Below are 26,649 nucleotides of genomic sequence, written 5' to 3' on the forward strand. Positions count from 1 at the left end.
GAAGATCAGAGATACAATGTGACATCATCTATAATTATTGGTCATGAGACTGTATGACCATTGAGAATATTGAGATTAGCCAAAAAAAATAACAATTGATCCGCGTCCAATGATAAACAAAATGACACAACGAAAAAAATAGTGCACCTAGTTTAGGGATATGTAATAGTAATTATCAATTGAGCACTTTAGTTATAATATCAGTGAATAATAACAACAATTTGTTGCATCTTATAATATTTTTTCTGTCGTTGAACGGTCACATTTAATAAGTCATCTAATTATTTCCTTTTTTAATCCACTATAATCTTTTATACTCTACCGGGGGTCCCAAACATTTCTCAAGCAACTACGGAGTTTTGACGGTCATATCCGATCTGGAAGTATATAAACACATAAAAAACTTTATTAGCTACGTCAGACATGTAATTATAACACAAAAAATTTACATAAGTTAGTGTTATTATTTGAACCGTGTCATAAGTCATAGCATTTAGTTAAGTGACGGCAGTGGTTAGATAAAGAAGTGTAGACTTAGCTATAAGAAATTGCCAATATGCCAGAGGATACTCAATCGGATGTAACTTTAAGCAACTGTAAGTATTTGCTAATTTTACTCAAAGTAGCGTTCAAAATTAAAATTGAAAATTTTTCAAACTAAAAATAATTTTAGTGTTGTGTTTTTCCTTGTAACGATTTCAATAATTTCTTGTGATATTCCTCGTATTTGTTGTCTTTGTTTCATCATTATAATCATCATCATGGTGGTACAACCCTTAAAGGACCTCGACCTTCTTAAGCTTTCTGTGACGCATTGTTTCTTTGCGAGATTGATATGGTATTGATACAAGCATGATATTTAGGGTGACAGTGAATAAAATTAAGATAGCTATGATGGTAACCAACGTTCTGAAAGGAAATGGTACATGAAGAAGAAGACATACTGCTCGGACGCTTGATTGTTGTGACCCTGAATTTTCCAGTTGGTAACAGCGATCTCCTCAACATCCACTGTTAACCGGTCTATCCAGCTCATCTCTGGTCTACCCCGTCTTCCCATTCCCACCTCTTGTTCTCTTGGAATATTTTTTATTATGTTCGATTCCGGGACCCAGGCTACATGTTCTGCCCACTGCAGACGGTTTCGCTTCAGTTCAAAGTTATATCTACGCCTCCAAATTCCATTCCATCTTCTTTCAACAATCGATAGAGAGAATTCATCTGTTTTGGTTAGGTACTACTACTACTACTATCGGTTTACAGCGTTCTCCGACGCCTTCCGACTCCTAACCGACATTCTTCTCTGTTTAACCATAGACCTGGAGGGATTTCTCTTTCCTCTAGTTATTTTTCAATTCCCTCCCTCCAGCTTCTTCTCCGCCTTCCTCTTTTTCTTCTCCCTTCTGTTGTCCATGCCAAAATCTGCTTAGGGATCCTGTCATCTGGCATTCTCTGTACATGGCCGTACCATACTAGTTGTTTTGTTTTTACATCATCAATTATTGTATGTGTGACTCCCATCATTTCTCGTTATCTCTCATTTGATATCCGATCTCTTCTTGATTTTCCTGCTGCTATTCTCCAGAAGTCCATTTCTGTTACTAGTAACATTTTCTCCGTTCTTTGTTTCAGTGGCCAAACTTCACTACCATATGTTATTATACTTTTAAGTATGCTATTGTATATGAGCTGTTTGTTCGCTTTAGATATTGTCTGGTGCCACAGAATGCCGTTCATCATGGATATGGTTCTCCTACCCTGTAGGTTTCTGTCTTTTATAGCAGCGTCGAGTGCTCCATCTTGAGTTATATTCATGCCTAGATACTTGTATTTATCGCAGTGTTTAATTTCTTTTCCATCGTCTAATGTAATGGACTGCTTTGTTCCTCCAATACGCATGGCTTCAGTTTTCTTAAGGTTAACTTCGAAACCCCATTTGTTATATTTTTCTATTAGCTTCTGCGTCATGTAACTCACGTCGTCATGATCCTGAGCAATCAGAATTTGGTCATCAGCGAAACATAAAATGTATAGTGTTGTGTCGTCATTGAGAGGGATTCCCATGCCATTACATTTTCTTTTCCACAGCTTGAGTGCTTGTTCCAGATAAATTTTAAAGAGGGTAGGCGAAATACAACAAACCTGCTTCAAACTTTTCGTGACCTTAAATACCTCAGACATCCTTGGTCCAGTTTTAATTTTTGCAGTCGTTCCATTATACAGACTTTGGACTGCTTTGATAAGACTATGTTTAATGTTGGTTTGATGTAGGGTTGCCCATAGTTTGCTGAGGGGCACACTGTCATATGCTTTTTGTAAGTCTACATATACCAGGTGAACTTCTTTATTGACGGCTGTTTTTTTCTCAATAACTTACGTAATAGAGTACAGGTGGTCTACTATGGACCGCCCAGCTCTAAAGGCAGCTTGCTCCTCTGCTTCGTAATCTCTATAATCATTTTCTATTTTGTTCTTAATAAGTTTCCCATACATCCTACTTATTGTGCTGTTTACCGCAATTCCTCTGTAATTTTCACATAATTGATCCTTGCTGCCCTTTTTGTGGATGGTTGATATGATAGATAATTTCCATTCTTTTTTTAATTCGGCACCATTTAAGCAGTCTTGGAAGAATTTTCTTAGCTGTTCTTGAAGTTTGTCTGTACCGGCTTTCACTAATTCTACAGGGATGTCACCAGGACCAGAGAATTTTCCATTTTAAGGGATTTGGTTATTTCTTCCTTGGTTAGGTTTTGAATGCATAACACTGAGCTCTAAGGTCGCATCTTTCATAGTAATAGTTCTCATTAATAGGTCGATCCGATGCACCAACGTATTCCAGTATAAGTATCCAGTATCCAGTCTTCCAGTATAAGTCGCATATCCATTCCAGAATAGTGCAGTTTTCACTGCCTGTCTCATTCAACCTTCTAAATTTTTCTCAGTCTAGATCATTTACCAATTACATCCACTAACTATTTAATGATGAAAGAGAAGAACTGTCATTAGAAACCACAGAGCATACCGGACCACCAATATTTCAAGAAGAAATAATATATGCAATCAAAACACAAGAGGGCAAAGCTACTGTACCAGTTAATGTTACTTACTCCGTGGCGTTAAAACCCTTCATGGGTTATAGCCGACTCGACAACATGCCTCCACTCTTCTTTGTCTTGAGGAATCTCCATCCAGTTCTACATGCCCATTGCTTTAAGATCTCCTGCTATATTAGCTCGCCACCGGAATCGAGGGCGTCCACGTGATGTTCTTACAGTTGGAACTTCTTCCTATACCAGTCTTACTGCTCTTTGGTCAGAATGTCTTCTGAGGCGTCCTCCATTGACTCCATCGGAGTCTTCTGGACTTTATTTCTTTAATTATGTTCACGTCTTTGAGCTCCTTGTTAGTTCTTATCCTATATTGTCCTATTGCTTTATCGAGCACAGGCCAAATATCTTCCTTAGGATCTTTCTTTCCCAAACACGTAGTTTTTCTTCGTTTTCCTTTATCGTCCACATTTCGCTGCCATACATCACTACGTGTTCCAGTTAATGCGCCCTTCTTCTTCTTAAAGTTCCCTCTCCTATCGGATGTTGGATATCATAATGGCTATGGCCACTTTGTTGGCTGCTGCTCTGAATAGTTGTAATGAACTACAGTTAAACCATTCTCTAAGGTTCCTCAGCCAGGAGATGCGTCTTCTTCCTATGCTTCTTCTTCCTTGGATCCTTCCTTGCATAATAATTCTCAGCAACTCATATTTTTCTCCTCTGGTAATGTGACCCAAATATTCCAGTTTTCTAGTTTTTATACTCTTTATAATTTCTAACTCCTTTAAACGTCGTAGCACTTCAATATTGGTAATCATTTGAACCCACTGAATTTTCAATATTCTTCTGTAACACCACATTTCGAACGCTTCTATTCTTCTTATGTGTTGTCTCTTTAATGTCCAAGCTTCCATTCCGTATAGCAATATAGAAAATATGTAGCATCTTAGAGCCCATAATCTGAGAGGCAACTGAAGGTCTTTGTTTGTTAGCAGTGTCTTCATTTTTATAAATGCTTGCCTTGCAATTTCAATTCGGACTTTAATTTCTTTGCTTTGGTCATTTTTGTCATCAACCAGGTTCCCAGATATTTGTATCTCCTAACTTTTTCTATTTGGGTTTGCTCTATCATTAACCTTTCATTTCGATGTTCTGTTTTTGAGACAATTAATGTGCCCATCGAAATAATAAAACTCATTGATGAAGATTGAAGTTATTGATCTAATGATTGAACTCTTTAAGTTAATATATCAAACTGCTACACTTCCCATACAATGGCTGCAATTGACCTTTTGTATCAGTTCCCAAAAAGGCAAGTGCAACAACCTGCTCAGATCACAGAACAATAACTTTAATGAGTCACATATATAAAAGATTTTTGAAAATAATACACAGAAGAATTGGTAAAAACTCTTAAGTATAACACTGATGACACACAACTTGACTTTAGAAATAGTATAAGCACAAAAGATGCTTTGTTTGGCTTGAATGTGCTGGCCCAGATATGGACCAGTGACGAGACTCATTTCACTCATTTCATCGTTCCCCGTTAGAGGTCGTTCTAACCATCTTCTTCTTCTTGTAGCGCCTATCTGTTTCGGATATTGGCGACCATCATGGCAATCTGTACTTTGCACACTGCTGCCCTAAAAATATTTGTAGTTGTTGTGTTGAACCACGTACGTAGATTTTTCAGCCAGGAAATCCTTCGTCTTCCTGGTCCTCGCTTTCCTTCTACTTTTCCCTGCAAGATTAGTTGCAGTTGCAGCATTCCATATCTTTCACGGGCGTTTTGATTCCTAGAAACACGTTTCGGGGGATGGCAAGGAACCCGATTTGAATCAAAACGAAACCGTTTATTTTCATTTTGTTTTATACCATATTCTTATTAGAGTACAAAAATGATGACGATTCAGATGGGTAATAGACGGAGACGCAGCGCCGAAAAATCTCTTTGAATTTACTAAAGCCAGTTTTTTCACAGTTGATTACCGTGATTGTGTGGAGAAACATACTGCGGTCGGTCAAGAGAAACGTAGAACAGGTGGTACTGACAGCTTGTCAAAGCTGCTTACCTGCGGAGGTAATTAAATCCATTTACTAAGGCTGAAAACCAGTACACACATTCTAAATTGAATATAAATAAAAGTTATTATAGTCGATCAGCTGTATGACGGAACAGAGCCAGTCGGTCGGCCCAATGAATGTACGGGGATATATTTTGACCCCTTGTAAACGGCTTTATTTGCAGAATTAGAAAAAATGTAAAATACAAAAGTTATTCGATTTTTTAATTATTATTTTTTGACATAAACTGCGCGTCATAGAAAACGGGCACCCTAAAAAATGGGTCATTTTTGATGTCGCGTATCTCCTAAACCTGTTGTCCGATTTAAGTGATTTTTTGAATATGTTATAGCCCTATTCTTTGTCAATATCACTGTATTAATATTTTTGCAAAACAGGTAAATTTTCATTATATACCGGGTGTACGAATCAAACTGTGTTTTTTTCTCAAAGTTCGCAACACCCTGTGGCATATTCTAGCATTTATAAAATACTGAAATTAAAACCCAACTATAGCCTCAGGTTTTTTTAACATTCTGTTTTTTGATTCATTCATTTATGATGGATAATACAAAAGTTATGTACTTTAACAACTAGGCATGCTTTTTATCAGTACAGGGTGTTTCTAAAGAAGTACGACAAACTTTAAGGGGTAATTCTGCACGAAATCATATTGACCGGTTGCTTTATAAACATATATCCGCAAATGCTTCGTTTCCGACATAGAGGATGTTGAATTTTTTCTTAAAAACTGACGATTTATTTATTGCCCTAAAACCGGTTGAGATATGCAAATGAATTTTGGTGGGTTTTAAGACGTAATTTTTTAACATTTTTTGATATACAATTAAGAATTTTTTATTCACCATTGGCGTACATACGAATAATATGATCGGTCATATTACCCGTATGCGCTCCAATAGTGAATATAAAATTCTTAGTTGAATGTCAAAAAATGCGCAATAACCATCTCTTAAAACCTACCAAATTTCATTTGCATATCTCAACCGGTTTTAAAGCAATAAATAAATCATCAGTTTATAAGAAAAAATTTAACATCCCGTATCTCGGAAACGAAGCTTTTGCGGATATATAATTATAAAGCAAACTGTCATTATTTTTAATGCAGAATTACCCCCTTAAAGTTTGTCGAACTTATTTAGTCCCTAAAACACTTTAGACTTATAACACCCTGTACTGATGAAGAACATGGCTAGTTGTTAAAGTACATAACTTTTGTATTATCCAACATAAGCGAATGAATCAAAAAACAGAATGTTAAGAAAGCCTGAGGCTATAGTTGAATTTTAATTTCAGTATTTTATAAATGCTAGAATAATCCACAGGGTGTTGCGAACTTTGAGAAAAAAACACAGCTTGATTCGTACACCCAGTATACAATGAAAATTTACCTGTTTTGCAAAAATATTATTACAAAGATATTGACAAAGAATAGGGCTATAACATATTCAAAAAATCATTTAAATCGGACAACAGGTTTAGGAGATACGCGACATCAAAAATGGCCCATTTTTTAGGGTGCCCGTTTTCTATGACGCGCAGTTTATACAGGGTGTCCCGAAAAGATTGGTCATAAATTATATCACACATTCTGGGGTCAAAAATAGTTCGATTGAACCTAACTTACCTTAGTACAAATGTGCTCATAAAAAAAGTTACAGCCCTTTGAAGTTACAAAATGAAAATCGATTTTTTTCAATGTATCGGAAACTATTAGATATTTTTTGTTGAAAATGGACATGCATCATTTTTATGGCAGGAACATCTTAAAACAAAATTATAGTGAAATTTTTCCACCCCATAAAAAATTTATGGGGGTTTTGTTCCCTTAAACCCCCCCAAACTTTTGTGTACGTTCCAATCAATTCATTATTTTGTTACCATTAGTTAAACACAACGTTTTTAAAACTTTTTTACCTCTTAGTATTTTGTCGATAAGCCAGTTTTTATCGAGATGCGGCTTCTTTTTTAATATGTTTACATAAAAATTTCATGGGGGTTTTGTTCCTTTAAACCCCCCAAATGTTTGTGTACGTTCTAATTAAACTATTATTGTGGTACCATTAGTTAAACACAGTATTTTTTAAACTATTTTGCCTCTTAGTCTTTTTTTGATAAGTCACCTTTTATCGAGATGTGGCTTCTTTTTCAAAATATACCTAAAAATGTAAATTATAAATAAATTTTCAGATTATTAACATATGTCTCTATAACCGCACTTAACCATATACAAATATGTGGTGGATTCGACAAATATTCAAAATATCTCGATAAACGCTGGGCTTATCGAAAAAGTACAAGAGGCAAGAAAGTTTTAAAAATATTGTGTTTAACTAATGGTGCCACAATAATAATTTAATTGGAACGTACAAAAAAGTTTGGGGGGGTTTAAGGGAACAAAACTCCCATAAAATTTTTATGGGGTGCACAAATTTCACTTTAATTTTTTTTTAAGATGCTGCTACCATGAGAATGCCACATGTCCATTTTCAATAAAAAATCTCTAAGAGTTTTCGATATATGAAAAAAAATCGATTTTCATTTTGTAACTTCAAAGGGCTGTAACTTTTTTTGTGTGCACTATTGTATATAGGTAAGTGAGGTTCAATCAACCTAGTTTTGACCCCAGAATCTGTGGTATAATTTATGACCATTCTTTTCGGGACACCCTGTATATCGTAGTCAGCCATCTGGCCGTGATGACGTAATCGACTATTTTTTTACATAAGAATAGGGTTCGTATGCTAGCTCATTTTAAAGGTTATTTAATTCTCTATGCAGTACCTAATATAAACATTAAGATCATTATTTATACAGGGTGTCCAAAAAAAAATTTGAATTGATAATTAAACAATTAATTTAATTAAAAAATTTTTTCGGACACCCTGTATCAACAATCATGTTAATGTTTATATTAATGAATAGAGAATTGAATAACCTTTCAAATGAGCTAGCACACGACCCCTATTCTCATTTAAAAAAAAATAGTCGATTACGTCATCACGCCCAGATGGATTACATTTTTTTCTAATTCTGTAAATAAAGCAGTTTAGGTGGGTTTAAAATATAGTGAATAAACCTGTACATTCATTGTGGCCGACCGACCGGCTCTGTCCCGTCATACAGCTGACCGACTATAATAACTGTTATTTATATTCAATTTAGAATGTGTATACTGATTTTCAGCCTTAGTAAATGGATTTAATTACCTTCGTAGGAAAGCAACTTTGATACCCTCTCAGTAACCCCTGTTCTACGTTTCGCTTGACCGACCGCAGTATGTTTCTCTACACAATCACGGTAACCAACTGTGAAAAAAGTAAATTCAGAGAAATTTTTCAGCGCTGTCTCTTGGACTATAATCTGAGGTGCATTGTTGGAATATTTTCCTAAGCGTCGCCCTTTGGTATTTTAGTACCTGGGTTAATATATTACTTGATTCGTTGTCGACACTCATTTCACTCATTTCATATTTCTGTTTATACAAACAATATTTCCTTGACAAGTTCTATATATCGTTTTTAAAACTACTGCTTCAAACGACCTCCTTTATACCTTATTAGCTAAGAAATTGACACTCGGCAAACAAACCAAGTTTAGACTATTGTATGTTAAATAGATTTTGTAGGGAAATTAAAAATTTCATTAAATATTATGTTTGATGCGATATAAATCAAAGTCTAACTACAGAAATCACACCATTATTATTCGAATAAACAAAAACTGTGGTATACAGTAGAATAAAAACTTACCTTGATGTTCTTATATCTTATGTTCATATATACTCTCTCTCTCTCTCATCTCTCTCTCTCTCTCTCTCTCTCTCTCTCTCTCTCTCTCTCTCTCTCTCTCTCTCTCTCTCTCTCTCTCTCTCTCTCTCTCTCTCTCTCTCTCTCTCTATCTCTCTCTCTCTCTCTCTCTTGTCGTTTCCCCATTACTGAGGATCGTGATTTCTTCCAATATTCCTAACAATGTTTCTCCATTGGTCTCTATCTTCAGTTGCTCTAAGAGCTTCGCAGAATAAGTTTCCAGCTGAATTCTTTATTTGGTTCATATAACATACAGTTAAAACGATAAAACGTATGATTGTCGGATTAAGGCCAAAGATATATATTGTAATACAAAAATAAGAGTGTACAAAACTATAATTAAACCCACAATGCTATACGCTGCTAAAACATGGACTATGAACAAACCATACAGAACAAATTGGAAGTATAGTCCATTCTTTCACGGTTTTTGCTCTAAATTTTAAAGAACCGCTTGGATTGACATGAAATTTGGCATGCGTATAGCTTACATGTCAAAGAAAAAAAGTGATATTGTGCCGATGTGTGCTTTTGCCCTGGAGGTGACTTGAAAAATATATGTCCAAAATAAGTCCGGAAATGGGTAAACTAACTAATTTTAAGTATCTTTTATTCTATAGAGCTTTTTCGCCAAGTCAACACTTTTCGAGTTATTTGCGAGTGAATATGTTCATTTTTCAACAAAATAACCACGTTTTTAGACGGTTTTTCGCAAATAACTCAAAAAGTAAGTATTTTATCGAAAAAAATGTTCTTAGCGAAAATATAGCTTATAAAAAAGTTAAAAAAAATGGTGTACGCGCTAGGTCTCTGGATCTCGTAGAACTAGAGTTATAGCCAATGAAAAATAGATTCATATTCACCAAATTTCAAATAGAATATTTCGACGTGAAATATCGAAAAAATTAAGCACTTTTTGGGAAAAACCCATTATAATTTTTTTAAAGTGTAAAAAACCTTTATTTCTGTTTTTACAAAAATTTTCTAGCATTAAATTTAAGCAAGTTACGCTGAAAATAAAGTTGGTCCCTTTTGTTTTTGCAAAAAAAAATCGGGAAGACCAACTACTAATTAGCAACTTAAATGAAATTAATCGTTACCGCTCCACAAATTATTTTACTTATGTTGCGTTTATATGATCTGTAAGTTTCATCGATTCAAAGTGCTTATTTTTGAAAAAATTCGGTTTCAAAGTAAAATTTTTAAAAATTTAAATTTTGAAAAATATGCTTTTTTTCAAAATAACTTAAAAATTGTTAGAGATACCAAAAATCTAGAAAAACAAAAAAGTCAGATTTGCTTTTCTGAATATCATGTATTTTTTTGTTTTTCTGTTAGACAAAAATTAATTAAGATTTGGTGTTTCTAAATTTGCATACATTGGTGATCAGTGACTCGTTCAACCCCTTTTAACTACAGCCCTTTCAATAGTAAGGACTTTAAACCATGAAACTTACAGATCATATAAACAATATATATACGACTCAAGAAACTTGTGAAGTCGTAACGATTAAGTTCATTGAAGATACTAATTAGGGGGTGATTTTCTCGATTTTTTTACCAAAACCACAAGAGACTGACTTTATTTTGAGCGTAACTTGTTTAATTTTGATGCTAGAAATTTTTTTTATAAAACAAAAATGAAGCTTTTTTTAAACACTTTTAAACAAGTTGAAATGAGTTTTCCCCGAAATGTGCTTCATTTTTGGTTATTTCACGTTAAAGTATTCCATTTGCTATTTGACGAATATGAACCTATTTTTCATTAGCTATTAGCTAGGTGTAGAGACGTGATGTATACACCATTTTTTTAAATTTTTTATAGGCTACATTTTCGTTAAGAATGTTTTTTCGACAAAATACTTACTATTTGAGTTATTTGCGAAAAACCGTCTAAAAGCATGGTTATTTTGTTGAAAAAATGAACATATTCACTGCCAAATAACTCGAAAAGTATTGACTTAGTGAAAAAACTCTATAAAACAAAATTTACTTAAAATTAGTCAGTTTATCCATTTCCTGACTTTCTTTGGACGAATATTTTTTCACCCCTAAGAGGGGGTGAAAACAACCCCCAGGGCAAAAGCACATATCGGCACAATATCACTTTTTCTCTTTGACTTGTTAGCTATGTGTATGCCAAATTTCATGTCAATCCAAGCGGTTCTTTAAAATTTAGAGGTTTTGCAATATTTTACCGTTAAAGAACGGACTAGTATGGGAAAAAAGCTTTGCATAATGTTTGGTAAAAAATTGTAGATGGAGAAAGGAGAAGACGAACTAATGTATAAATGTACAAATTGTATCTTCTTCTTCTTCTTCTACGGCACTACAGCTCAAATTTAGCCTTGGCCTCCTTTATTTTTTGCCTCCACCCATGCTTTTCTGTGGCTGCTCTTCTCCATACACGGACTACTAAAAGGGCTTGTGCGTTGGTGTTTATTGTGTCTTCCCAGCGCTTTCTTGGCTTTCCAACTGGTCTCTTTCCTTGCATTCTAGCAATCAGTGCTCTTTTTGGTAGCCTATCCTCTCCCATCCTTATCACATGTCCGGCCCATTGCAATCTTTGTATTCTAATGAAGTCTGATAGGAGTGTTTCCTTATAAAGTTGATAAAGCTCGTTGTTGTATCGGCTTCTGAAGATTCCGTCTTCCCTCACAGGTCCTAGTATTCTCCTCAGTACTTTCCTTTCGAATTTGTCGAGTTTGTTTTTGTATGTTTCTTTCAGGACCCATACTTCACTAACATAACATGCTATTGGTCGAATTAAGGTTTTATAGATTCTCATCTTTATATTTCGGTGGACATTTTTAGACCGAAATATATGTAAGCTCTGTTTGCCTGCATTATTCTCTTTCGTATTTCTCCATCTTCTGATCCGTCGGCATATCAATCGTACAAATTGTTTGCTAACCTTTAAATAACCAAAGTAGAGAATGGCCAGATCGGCAACAGCAAGACTCACTACAATATGGAAGAACATTGATATTACAAAAAACGCGTTACTATTTCCTATCGCCACCTATGCTTCAGAGACTTGGACCATCAAAAAAGCAGATACGAAACGTATGATGGCATTTGAAATGTGGGTCTACTGTAGAATGTTGCACATACTATAGACCGCACATCGCACATCGCTCAAATAATTCAATACTAGCCGAACTTAACATAAAAACTAGACTCACAATAACTATCAACCAAAATATACTGACGGATTTTGGACATTTAACTAGAAGAAGGAAAGGTACGGAACAAATGATAGTTTAAGGCAACGTAGAGGACAAAAGATCCAGAAGATCTCCAATACGATGGTCGGACCAAAGAAAGGACATGAGTTGTTACTCATTCTTCGAAGCAAAACAACACGCACACGAGATAATTGGACAAAAATAGTCAAACAAATTACGTGACACCACTACCTCGTTACGAAGGAGAACAGATAGAGGAGTAGGAGTGAAAAAGGCAGACTAGAATAGCTCGGTACCTAGAAAAAATTCTACTACTACTACTATCGGTTTACAGCGTTCTCTGACGCCTTCCGACTCCTAAGCGCCATTCTTCTCTGTTTAACCATAGACCTGGAAGGGTTCTCTTTCCTCTAGTTCTTTTTCATTTCCCTCCCTCCATCTTCTTCTCGGCCTTCCTCTTTTTCTTCTCCCTTGTGGTGTCCATGCCAAAATTTGCTTAGGGATCCTGTCATCTGGCATTCTCTGTACATTTCCGTACCATACTAGTTGTTTTGTTTTCATGTCATCAATTATTGTATGTGTGACTCCCATCATTTCTCGTATTCTCTCATTTGGTATCCGATCTCTTCTTGATTTGCCTGCTGCTCTTCTCCAGAAGTCCATTTCTGTTACTGGTAACATTTTCTCTGTTCTTTATTTCAGTTGCCAAACTTCGCTGCCATATGTCATTATACTTTTAAGTATGCTATTGTATATGAGCTGTTCGTTCGCTTTAGATATTGTCTGGTCCCACAGAATGCCTTTCGTCATAGATATGGCTTTTCTACCCTGAATGTTTCTGTCTTTTATAGCAGCATCGAGTGTTCCATCTTGAGTTATCTTCATGCCCAGGTACTTGTATTCATCGCAGTGTTTAATTTCTACTCCATCGTCTAATGTAATGGACTGCTTTGTTCTTCCAATACACATGGCTTCAGTTTTCTTAATGTTGACTTCGAGACCCCATTTGTTTTATTCTTTTATTAGCTTCCGCGTCATGTAACTCAAGTCATCAAGTCATCAAGAATTTGGTCATCAGCGAAACATAAAGTATATAGTGTTGTGTCGTCATTGAGAGGGATTCCCATGCCCTTACATTTTCTTTTCCACAACTTGAGTGCTTGTTCCAGATAAATTTTAAAAATGGTAGGCGAAATACAACAGCCCTGCTTCAATCATTTCGTGACCTTAAATCACTCAGACATCCTTGATCCAGTTTTAATTTTTGCAGTCGTTCCATACAGACTTTGGACTGCTTTGATAAGACCATGTTTAATGTTGGTTTGATGTAGGGTTGACCATAGTTTGCTGAGGGGCACACTGTCATATGATTTTTGTAAGTCTACGTATACCAGGTGAACTTCTTTATTGACGGATGTTTGTTTGTCAATAACTTGCATAATAGAGTACAGGTGGTCGACTGTGGATCGCCCAGCTCTAAAGCCAGCTTGCTCCTCTGCTTCGTAATGTCTATAGTCATTTTCTATTTTGTTCTTAATAAGTTTCCCATACATCCTCTGTAATTTTCACATTGATCCTTGCTGCCCTTTTTGTGGATGGTTGACATGATAGATGATTTCCATTTTTTGGTAATTCGGCACCATTTAAGTAGTATGGGAAGAGTTTTCTTAGCTGTTATTGGAGTTTGTCTGTACCGGCTTTCACTAATTCTGCAGGGATGTCACCAGGACCAGGGTATTTTCTGGTCTTTGTTCTGTTGGTAATTTTTTTGAAATATTCTACCCATCTTTCCGTTGTTATTGGTGAGATAACGTCTTTTTTCTTATTAGTTCTCATATTTTTAATTAATCACCGACTCTCTGTGCTTCTTCTGCCTCCTATGTAAGTGTTGATTTTTTGGCAGTTCTTTTCCCATGATTCGTTCTTTTTTTGAGTTATCTTCTTTCTTACTTTGGCTTGGGCTTCTTTGTAAATTATTTTATCGTTTTCTGTTTTTGTTGTATTTCCGACGTTTATTTGTAATTTCCTTTTCTACTTCTTCATCCCACCAGTACGGTTTTATTCCTTTATGGTTTTCGTCACATTTCCCCAGTGCTTCTTCTGCTGCCGCATGAATGGACTTTTTGATGTGTTCGTAGTGTTCCTAGGTATTTTCAAAACTACCCCTTTCTAATTTTTCGTCTAAACGTTTTTTATACGTAGCTTTACACTCTCATGGTTTAGACTGTATAGATTGTACCGTACTTGTCTTGGTTAATATAAAAGGTGATTATATTAATTAATCCTGTTAACGCTATACATACATATAAAACGTGATTCTTAGCCATTTTTATCAAAAATTTTAGCCTACATAATATAGCAAATAGTAAGTTTCAGACTTGAAATAAAAATGGCATCACTAAAAACAAATCCATATTACTTAGAAATTACTTAAGTATTATACTATTAAATGTCAACTGTTAAATTTTAGCACAATTGGACAATGAATTTTGAAGTTACAATGCTTTAAGTGGCGATACTTGTAATTGTAATGTTCAAACAAACAAAAAAGCCGAAAAAGTACTGTTTAAATAATAACGATGACTTAATAAATGCTATTTTGACTTTGCTTTGTTGCAAACAACGGCTTTGTTGAAAATAAAATAAGTACTTTAGGAAGATAAAATCAGAAGGGAAATATGATACTTGACATGATTAGAAGAAGATAAGGCATGAAACAAATGATAGATAAAGCCAACGTAGCAGGCGTGAAGCATAATAGCAGGATCCAGGGGAAGATTTCAGATGAATTACCTACATCAGGTCACTACATCCTTACGAAGGATGAAGGAAGAAAAGATAGGGGATGAAATAAACGATCTTAAAGTGTTCGATTTCATTGTTCTTTCTTTACTCTAAAATACTCTAAATTATAGTACCGAATGTTCACTTCTCAGTTTCATTACCTACGTTTTTATTCGAGTAGACCAAATAAACATATTGCTCAACAATTGTTTGGTTTTTGGGACAAATTCGTCACGAATTTGATTTTTAAATCTAGGCAGTGTTTAGTACCTACTGTAGGTACTAATGTTATGCATTTACGTATTAACCTAATATTCTCGGATATAAAAGTTTTTTTGGTGTGTATTTAAAAAGCATAAAGTTGTAGAAGGCATAAAGTAACGTTACAATAGTTTTAATTTTTTATTGTTTTTAGCATTTAAATAATTAAGCTTTTCTTCGGTATTGTAATTTAATTACTTCATAATCCATTCATTTGCGAACCTTATTTCAACTTTTTGAGAAAGAGAGAATTAAATACGGGGGTACAAAAATAATAAATGATAATATGACAACATTGTTCCAAAAAATTGTAAACAACATGACAGTACCAGAGGAATGGAGAGAGAGTATAACAACCATCTACAAGCAAGGCGTAAAGACAGATCCTACGAACTACCGAGGAATTACACTACTCAATTCTACATCAAAATTCTTGACAAAAATTTTGTCCCAAAAAATATACAAGAAAGTCGGTGTATCGGAAGAACAACAGTGTTTCCGCCCAAACAGATCTGCAATAGACTATATTTTCATTATGCGACAATTAGTTGAGAAATCAATAGAATTCGAAAAGCCAATGTTTACATGCTTTGTAGATCTGAAACAGGCATTCGACAGAGTACGATTGAAGGACGTTCTTACTATCCTTGGAAAGAAAAGCATAGGTCAGAGGTATAGAAACATAATCAAAGAGCTCAATAGATCCAACAAAACACGAATAAAAACCACACACGGTCTCACGGAAGAAATCAAAATCAATGTCGGCATTAGACAAGGGGACAGCCTCAGTCCATGCCTATTTAATTTAATCATGGATGAAGTTATAGGTAGTGTTAACAAAATGAATCAGCGATACAAAATGGTTAACCGAACCATGAGAATACTTTGCTACGCAGATGATGCAATCTTAATAGCCTAAAACGAAGATGACTTACAACGCTTACAACAAAAATTTAAAATAACCGCCGAAAAGTATAACCTGACAATATCCACAGAGAAAACCCAATCCATGGTAATATCCAAGAACCCAATTAGATGTAAATTAGTAGTGGACGACCATATAATCGAACAGGTAATGGATTGTAGATACTTGTGTGTGGAAATATCTAGCGACAGGCATCTGTGGCAAGAAACAAAACAGCAGGCAACGAAAGCAGCGAGAATATCTGGTTTCCTAAGGGATATGATCTGGCGGAATAAATATATAAGCACCGAAAGCAAAGTCCGCATTAATAAGACATGTGTTAGACCCGTACTGGCATACGCAGCTGATACAAGGGCCGAGACAACAAAGATCAAACAAAAAATGAGAACAACAGAGATGAAGACCCTAAGATCCATAAGAGGTATCACATTTAGAGATAGAATACGAAACGAAGATACATTGAGAAAGCTAGGCGTTCAAGACGTAGTGAGATGGACAAGAGCACGACGACGCATGTAGAGAGATCACGTAGATCGAATGGAACCTGAACGTATGGCACAATGGGCGAAGACACAGAAGTCCAACACCAAGCGACCCATAGGAAGACCCAAAAACGATGGTACGAGAGCTGGAGTTCCGGATCGCAACAGAGACTGTATCAGAAGAAACAGGACGTAGTCCTATTACAAGAAGAAGAAGAAGAAGAGAAAGAGAGAGAGAGAGGGTAGTGTTTCCAGCTAATAAATATGCGTCACAGAGCAAGGAAAAAAAGCTGGGACTAAGAACGGAAGGAACATTACAAAAGTATTAAGTCCTCATTCCATCGCCTAGTCGCCATCATTCAATGTCATAAACCTCCTCTCGCTCCAAATTCCTGCACTCCAATACCTTTCTGATATTACCACATTAGGACAATCTTGGTCTTCCTTTTTTACGTCCTCCTGATGGATTCTATATAAATACTCTACTGGGTCACCTACTTTCTTCAATTCGTAGAAGATGTACAAACCTGGACTCCTGCACTCCAATACCTTTCTGATATTACTACATTAGGACAATTTTGGTCTTCCTCTTTTACGTCTTCCTGATGGATTCTATATAAATACTCTACTGGGTCACCTACTTTTTTCAATTCGTAGAAGATGTCCAAACCACTTAAGACTCTTCCTTTCTAATTCTATCTGTTAACGGGCCTATCCCATTTAATCTATGTATATGTCTAATGGCCACGTTAGGAAAACCTATACCTATGTAAATTGATTCTGCTATTATAGCAAGAAACTTAATATTAATGTGTTACTGCCCATTCTTTTACGCTCGCATAGTGTACCAACCATCGATATCATTTCCATAAAGGAATCAGTATGCAAAAAAGTGTGAATGTTTTGATCAGATAATATTTACGTGAACACTTCAACCACCAAGGGACATTATCCTTGAACTTTCGTACACATTCATCATCATCATCGGATCTAATAACTCTGGTGGGTTTTGGTCTGTTCTTTAATGAGCTTCCATTCCTTCCTATCCTTCGCTTTGGTGTTCCAATTCCGTACTGTAAACAATCGTAAATCGTCTTCCAACTGGTTCTTAAATCTTGCTCTGAGCCTGCCTATTTTCCTCACTCCATCCGGTCTTTGATTATAAATGTATCTTGACGGCTCCATCTGGTAAATCCCCTTTAAGTGGCCTAGCCACCGCAGCCTGTGTATTTTGATGGACCTACCAATACAAGGTTCACTATAAAGGCGGTAAAGCTCAAAATTATAGCCTTGACGCTATAATCCGTCTTTCTTCATGTCTTCATAAATATGTCTGAAGATTTTACCTTCAAAGCAGCCTAAACGTTCTTCATCGCTTTTTGTCATCGTCCACTTTTCGGAAGGGCTGGACAAGAGTTCTGCATATTAATATTTTCGTTCTGCTTATGACTATGTTTGATGTTAACAGTTTCTTTAATCCATGGTATGCTGTGTTTGCTATACATCTGTTATTATTTGCAGTTATTTTTGTTATTTGGTTGATTTGTGAGCCTAGATACATCAACTCTCTTATTCCTTCGGAAGTATATGTCCCATCCATTAGGTCTTCGGGTTTTGCTACTGCGTATTGTTTGTCACCTTCGTATACTTTGTTTTACTTATATTAACTTGTCTTTTTGTTGCTGCATCTAATGCCGTGAATGATTGAACCAGGTCCGCCATTCTTCTTGCTATGATATCGATGTCATCCGCATACGCTAGAATTTGTGCACTCCTGTTAATAATGGTTCCTCTTATTGTTATTCCAGATTCTCTAATAACTTTCTCTAGGGCAATGTTGAATAGAAGGCACGAGGCTATCTCCCTGTCGAATTCCTATTTTTACCTGGAAAGTTCTTGATACTCCGTTCTGGACTCAAACCTTACACTCGACTGTTGAGAGGATCGCTTTCACCAATTACCAATATATATTTTTTTCTAGTGGTCGGATTGAGAATTGAGCATTGAGAATAACCCAAAGAAAAATGGAAAGAGTAATGTTGGGAATAATAAGATGAGATATGGTATCAAAAAGGATAGTGAGAGAGAGGACCAAAGTGACAGATGTCATAGAAAAATTGCACAAGCCAAATGGAGATGGGCCGGACATTTGGCAAGTGCAAAATGATAATAGGTGGACCAAAAGACTCATGGAATGGAGACCTGGAGAAGATACAAATACCGAGGTAGACCACCAAAAAGATGTATGAATGACTTGAGAAAACAGTGGGAGATTGGCTACAGAAGGTGCAAGATAGAGAACAATGAAAGAAAATGGAGGAAACCTATATCCAACAGTGGATGCAAGAGGTTGAGAAATGATGACGATGAGTGGTTAGATTGAAGTAGAAATATGTAGATTTTGCTATGAACTGCAAGGTTAAAAGTCAATATTTTCATTATACTAGAGGTATTCCAGTTTTTAGACAGTGTACTTGAAAAGCTAATGTTGAATGGTTTGTCGACGTAGAAGTCGAAAGGTCAATAACGAAGCGTTTATTGATTTGCCTATAAAAAAATGTTTATTAAATAAATGCATTTTAAACTAATAAACCTTATGACAACCTATGTAAATGGATTCTACTATTCTAGCATGAAACTTAATATTAATGTGTTACTGCCCATTCTTCTATGCTCGCATAGTGCACCGACCATCGATATCATTACCATAAAGGAATCAATATGCAAAAAAGTGTGAATGTTTTGATCAGATAATATTTACGTGAACACTTCAACCACCAAGTGACATTATCCGTGAACTTTCGACACATTACCATATGTGAATTGTATGGTAATAATTAATTTTCAATCTTTGGATTCGTTTCGACTTATACAGTTCAAATCGGCTAGTAAAGAGTGGTATTTTATGTGTTAGTTTTACTAATTTCAAATTATTGATCTTTAAAATGATCTCCACTCGGAATCAGGAAGTTGTCAAGAAGAAGATGGGTAAGTTGCGAAAAAGTGATATCTTCTTAGTCGTTAACCTCATGTAGGTATCGTGATATCATGAAACTATCTCCAATATTCCTCCATTTCTGTCTGTCTTCCACCATTCTAGCATATTCTGACAATGGGACGCCAATGGTAGCAGCAATATGCTCCGTATATCATGTGAGAGATCTACCTCGACTTATTTTGCCCTCTACCTTTCCCTGGATAGAGGTAGGAGTTTCAAGACCATTTCTTCGAAGCAATTGTCCAAAATTATTTGTTCCTTCGAAGCACCTATTATTTGTTCTGATATTTGTGTTGGTAGTCTTTTATTTTTATTTAGCTGGTTCAGCATACATAGATCCATTTGTTCTTCAGGCCACCCATGGTATTCTCAGCATTCGTCTCCAGTAGTACATCTCAAATACTTATATAACCTTTCTATCTTTCTCCGAAGGGTCCCAACTTACGAGTGTTTACAGTACGAAATTGGAACACCAAGGCGAAGGATAGGAAAGAATAAAAGCTGATTCTAAAACAGGTCAAGACTCACCAGGGGTTTTAGAGCCAATGAATATGATGAAATGGGTCCAGCAATCCGACACATAAGTGAAAACTGGAAAAACTAGACTTCTTACCAGTCTCATTTGTGGATCGATAGTATCTATAGTTATTTCATGGCTTTTCCAAATTTGTCTTAATTTTGCCAAAGACCTTTTTGCAATTACTGACCGGCGCTTCTTAGATATTAAAGAGCCCAGATATTAAGATTTATCTAAAGCAGCGATATTGTTTAGGTATCTACGTTAGATTATTTTGATTGTTATAAGCTCTGTTAATTATTATGATTCTCGATTTTATTTGTCTCTGTTTCACACTTGAAAAACCTGCCACATTTTCCTCCATTTGACTAGGTCGAAAGCTTTACTATAATCCATGAATCATAGATAAGTTGCGTTATTGAATCTCTTGATTTTTATATAATCTGTCGTACGTTTAAAATTTGTTCAATATTTGATATGTGTATAGTGATTTTACCCAACCTTCAGGCCTATTGCTTCTCTCTCACTCTCTTTGACAAATTTGATATAGTTCGTCCGCTATAACTTTTCCCATGCGTCACGATTCATTTTCAAACAAATTAAGTCAAAACATAAAGTGACCCGAACGTCGATGTGTATTTACATTTTGTATACTGTAATATTTATACTACACACATCGGCGTACGTTTCGCTTTATGTTTTGATTTAATTTGTTTGAAAATGAATCGTGACGCATGGGAAACGTTCCATGTAAAATTCCAGTAAAATTCAAAGACCAACAATCCAGCATCTGTCCAATTAACTCCGGAGTTCCGCAAGGTAGTGTTCTCGGGCCGCTGTTTTTCTCACTCTACACAGCCGATATACCAAAGTCTCATAATACTACGATCGCTTCCTTTGCTGATGGCGTAGCAATACTCGCTGTAAATGAAGATCACATACAAGCCTCACAAGACCTGCAACACCATCTGGACATACTCAGTGAGTGGTACACAAAATGGCGAACAAAAGTAAATAAAACAAAATCATCTCAAATAACGTTTACAAACCGTCACAACACATGCCCACCTGTAAGAATGGAAAATGTACGAATACCAACAGTAACAGACGCTAAATACCTTGGCCTCCATCTTGACCAACGTCTTACTTGGAAAAAACATATACAGACTAAAAGAAGACAACTAGACTTGAAATTTCGGCAAATGTTTTGGCTCCTTGGACGCAGATCAAAACTCAACATCCAAAACAAAATTCTTCTGTACAAAACAATACTCAAACCTATTTGGTACTACGGACTACACCTCTGGGGCTGTGCAAAGTCAACATCACTCAATATCATCCAAAGATTTCAGTCTAAAGTTCTAAGATCAATAGTGGATGCACCATGGTATGTAACTAATCAAACACTTCACGAAGACTTAAATATACCTTTCATCAGAGAAGAAATCCATCGAGCATCTGAATCACAAAACGAGCGTACCATTCACCATGACAATGAGTTAGTAAGGGAATTATTCCATAATGGCCCTGCCACAAGGAGACTAGATCGAACCTGGCCTCAGGACTTATTTTAAAACTTAAACATAAATAGAATAAGATGAGACATCATTGGAAGTCTCTTCTTCATGCCCAAAACATTGAACAAATTTACTTAATACTCTTTTAATGATGTAGATTGTAAATAAACATAATTACATAAAAAAAAATATGTAAAATATTGATTTTCTAGCTGAATGTTTTCGGTTTACAAAGCCATCTTCAGAGCTATTGTCAAAAGTTTAAAAGTCCACTATTAAATTTAATTGAAGCCACTTTTACACAAGAAAATTGTCAAAATCCTTTGTCCAAATTTTGAAGCTAGCACGGTTAACATTTTACAAAATTTGAACTTTTAATTTCCTCAAATTTAAACTCATTTTCCACTACAGTAGTCTCTTAAGACCGTAGGTGCAAATATTTTACGACTATCCCTACTTTTTCCTTATTTACACAGAAAATTACGTGTAGTAAAATTCTCAGTGGTACGGAGGCTGCAAGATGTGTAAAAATTAGTTGACAATGACATTGTCATCAGCAACATAGAGATAGCTATTTCGTTCAGCTTTTGAATGTTCTTGGATAACCGTTACTTGTATAATCGCTTAAATTATTAATTAATCTAATTAATAGGATTATTTTTTACTAACTATGCATTCTTCGAATCCTTAAAAAACTGATAAATATTTTTAAAAAATTTAAATGCAGAATGAAAGATTTCATTATTACCGAGAGATAAAAGTCCTTAGAATAACTAAAAACTGTCTTTTGAATGAGATATTTAAAATCAACATTAAATTTTCTCTTTTTTTTCACCCCTGTACCTTATTAAAATAAACATTATAATAGACGTTTTCAGGGACTTTCGACCCTCGGTAATAATAGTCCTGTCGCCAGGGGGGGTACAACGGCCTCCTTTATTCAGATGGACTTACCCAAGTTTTTTTCATGTATTTTGACCCGTAGAATACGAATTTTTTGGGTAACAGTTGATCCGGATGTCGATAAGATTGTTATTGACCAAGAACTTGAGGAATTACATAACCGCGATCTCTCGCAAAACAAAACATTTTTTGGGTCATTCTAAGCAAAACATGTTTCTACAATATTTTTCGTAGGATGGCTAGTTTTCGAGATAACCGCGGTTGAACTTTCAAAAAATCGAAAAATTGCAATTTTTGAACCCGAATAACTTTTAATTAAAAAATAAAATAGCCAGTCTGCTTACCGCATTTGATAGTTTAAGTCAAATTATATCGGTTTTAATTATTTGCATTGCTAAAAATTTATTTTTTTATTGTTTAACAAAGCTATAAACACATAGTGTTTCCCGTGCCTTTACATGCATTTTAACGCATGCTACGTAGAAATAGCCTCGATTGCACTAGTGCCTATTCTACCTACTCGTTAGATTTTAAATGAGAAATCATAGAAAACATCACTCACGCACTAGGTGTTTGTAGCTTTGTTTAACAATAACACAATAAATTTTTAGCAATGCAAATAATCAAAACCGATATAATTTGACTTGAACTTTCAAAGGCGCTAAGCAGAATTGCTATTTTATTTTTTAATCAAAAGTTATTCGGGTTTAAAAATTGCAGTTCTTCGATTTTTTGAAAGTTCAACCGCGTTTATCTCGAAAACTGAGCATCCTACGGGAAAACTTGTTAGAACATTTTTTACTTACAATGACCCAAAAAATACAAAAAAATGTTTTGTTTTGTGAGAAACCTCTGTTATGTAATTCCTCAAGTTCTTGGTCAATAACAATCTTATCGACATCCGGATCAACTGTTACCCAAAAAATTCGTATTCTACGGGTCAAAATACATGAAAAAACTTGGGTAAGTCCATCTGAATAAAGGAGGCCGTTGTACTCCCCCTGGCGACAGGACTATAATGTAATATTTCATTCTGCCTTTAAATGTTTCAATAATGCTTATTAGTTTTCTCAGGATTCCAAAAAAATGAATGCATTTAAAAAGGCATTGGCTCTAATTTTTTTGCCTACTCTCTTAAAAATTACTATTTACTTATGTATTTATTATTTACAGCAAGTAGAACTTCAGTGCCTTTTCCACTAGCCAGTTATGAACTGGAATTTGCCGAATCCATTCAACACCCAGAAAGATTTTGGGCCAAAGTAGGTCAATATGTAACATGGTCCAAACCATGGAAGAGGGTGTTGGACAACACGTACGAACCTTTTACGAAGTGGTAAGAAATTTATTATTTTGTTTATTAATCATTATTATTGTTATCCGTTTGAAAATTATAGAAATTACAAACCAGTGACGAAGATTTTCGAAATTATTTAAAATTTTCTTCTCTTAAATAATGTTAATTTATTCATTTATGTTAGATGAACAGGCTTAAACATGGATCATTTTATTAATGTTAAATGAATTTTCTTCTTCTTCTTATACTTGTTGTAGTTCTGTCCATATGTTAATTCCGACGTTGAAGTATTTCTTGAGAGGTAGACTGCCAGCTATCTCTCCATCTTTTTGGTGGTCTCCCCGGTGAACGCTTACCAGCTGGTTTTCGCACGCAACATTTTTCCCTGATGATGTTGTTTCGTATTCTATCCCTTCTTGTCTTCCCTGTTATTGCTCTTAGTGTCTTCATCTCGCCTGTTCATAGCATGTATGGTGGTACTCCACCCTCAGGAATGTCCCATGTTGGCTGGGGGTAGTTACCCCCTATGATAGGGGTTGATGAAGTAAACACTACTCGCTGTATACGTATTTATTTACCAAGTATAACAAGAGTTGGTGTGCTTACGGTATAACCATCTGAACGAATGATAATTGATAACAGATCGAATTAGAATGAATCACGCTTCTTCTGCTGGATGTATAAGTAAAGTGTAAGGTGTTGTTGTTTTGAATGCTGATCCAGCGTGGCCGTGAATTACAATAATATTGACTAGCTGACCAAGCGTTATTGCCGATTAGTGTACTTGTGTTGAGAAATCTGTGTCACCTACTTAATTGAAAACAAACGTGGTGTTTGTTTTTCTAGGACATTTAAAAATTAAATGACTATGTGTTGCTCTTATTTTTGGATGCTGATAATCCTGATACACATGCTTTAGGTTTTATTGGTGTCTTCTCTTGATTCAATACCATAAGTATAACAGGTTAGGTGCAAGTTTTATAAATTCCAACTTTGCTGCCCATTCTCATATTATGGGTTATTCCAGACCACATCTCTCAAACATCTGGAAATGACTGCGGCCTTGTTTATTTGACCTCTGAGGTCTCTGGCTGGATCACGATAACTGGATAAATCTACACCTAGATATTTGAACTGATTTAGCTGTTCTATGTGTTTCCCTGGGTATATGAAAAATGAATAAATAAATAAATATGATAAAATAGCTTTACAATCTGCAATATAATTTATTTTACTTTTTATAGGAACGGTTGAGACCTAAGTTTCTATTAGGTAGAAGTCTATACTTCAGGAGTCTAGTTTTCACTGAAGTCTATTTCGTGTAAATAAGTTGTTGATTTAAAGAATATGAATTTCATTGACGAATTTTTAAATCTGCATCGAATCGAATGACCCCATTCTATTTAAGTCTAATTATTCGCAAATTTAGCAATCTTGTATACACAAAACTATTTTCGCTCATCAACATCATTAGCGAATCAAGTGATCATAATTACTGATTGGTGTCAGTTATTGATCTAAAAGGTTAAAATATGTAAATATCCTGTGCCTTGACACATATTGAACTTTAAAATCTTATTTTATTATATATGTTACAGTTCAAGTTGATTATCCAATTGGAGTTGACTATTCCTAGTTCGAGTCAACTCAAACGGCTGGTTTCAGTAAAAGTTAATTATAAATATAAAATGAAGATTTTTATTTAACATTTACTAGTCAAAGTAGACTCCAACTAGAAAAAGTATACTCTTCCCAATGACATTTGGTAAGAGTTGATTCACACAAACAACCGATTCTAGAAATTAAATAATGTTATTGGATATTATGCCAGAAAGTGAAGCATTTTGGAATTTTTTCGTCCAGCATTGAGTTACTTGAAATTTTCACAGAAGGTAGGGAATAGCCCAACGATCCGTTTCTATATCATGTTGCTGTACGCTAAAAGCTTAGGGGTGGTTGCCACCCCATCTCGGGGGCGGAAATTTTTCATTACAGTTTGACCATGGAAACCGATAAAAAATGCAATTCTAAGAAAAAAATGGTCTTTACGTTTTCGTCGTAAAACTAATATTTTTCGAGTTATTCGCGGTTGAAGGTAACAGTTTTTCGACGAGGAGATCGACTTTTTTAGAGGGTGAGAATAACTCAAAAAATATGCATTTAATCAAAAAATTGTAGTTTTAAAAATTGTATCTTTTAAAAACACAAACAAAATCCGTTTTTATAGTTTTTCTGCAACCAATACAAACTGAGATATGGCATGTTAAAGGTTAGCTTTTTCGACAAATGCATAATTTGAAATATTTAGTGCCAAATAACGGAAAAACTTTGCTTTGCATCATGCGTTGAGCATGATATAGAATATAAAATACAGGGTGAGATGATCCTAATCCCAAATTTTTATGCAAATCGGTGCAAGCCGAAATCATTCTTTAGGATTTAGGATAAATAAACTTTTTATATATAACTCCAAAAAGGGTGGTTTTAAACGTTAAAATATGATATTATATCCTAAAGCATAAATAATCATTTTTTAGCTAATAAAAACCAAATGTTGACCATATTAAAGTTTAAAATGTTATTCTATATCATTTTTTTACAATTAGGGGTAGTTATCACCCTTAAAAAAACCAAAAGCGTACAAAGGCTAAATATATAAAATGAACTAGAGGGTAAAATGAGCCTAATCCCAAATTTTTTGTACAAATCGATGTTGTACGAAAAAATTGCGAGATTTTGCCATTTTTTCAGCTTCATTTCCTGGCCAATGTGTTTAAATCATGAAAAGTAGTTGAAACGGTCAAAACAAACAGAAGCATAGTCATCA

At 35.1% G+C, this 26,649-nt stretch overlaps 1 protein-coding gene across 2 annotated transcripts in view; it reads left to right on the plus strand.

Moving 5' to 3' along the window:
• The first annotated feature begins 449 nt into the window (after nucleotides 1-449).
• The window catches only part of LOC114329469 (acyl-CoA synthetase short-chain family member 3, mitochondrial), a 96,297-nt gene continuing 70,097 nt past the window's right edge, over nucleotides 450-26,649 (plus strand). The window contains exons 1-2 of one of the 2 annotated variants that reach the window (XM_028278597.2): nucleotides 450-596; nucleotides 23,699-23,861. In XM_028278597.2, coding sequence (XP_028134398.1) covers nucleotides 557-596; nucleotides 23,699-23,861 — 203 coding nt within the window. In that variant the 5' untranslated portion in view covers nucleotides 450-556. Of the gene's footprint in view, nucleotides 597-19,277; nucleotides 19,579-23,698; nucleotides 23,862-26,649 lie in introns of those variants that run through there. The other variant, XM_028278589.2, reaches the window with a different exon arrangement.

Source organism: Diabrotica virgifera, chromosome 7 (genome assembly GCF_917563875.1).
Source record: "Diabrotica virgifera virgifera chromosome 7, PGI_DIABVI_V3a".
Lineage (NCBI taxonomy): Eukaryota > Metazoa > Arthropoda > Insecta > Coleoptera > Chrysomelidae > Diabrotica > Diabrotica virgifera.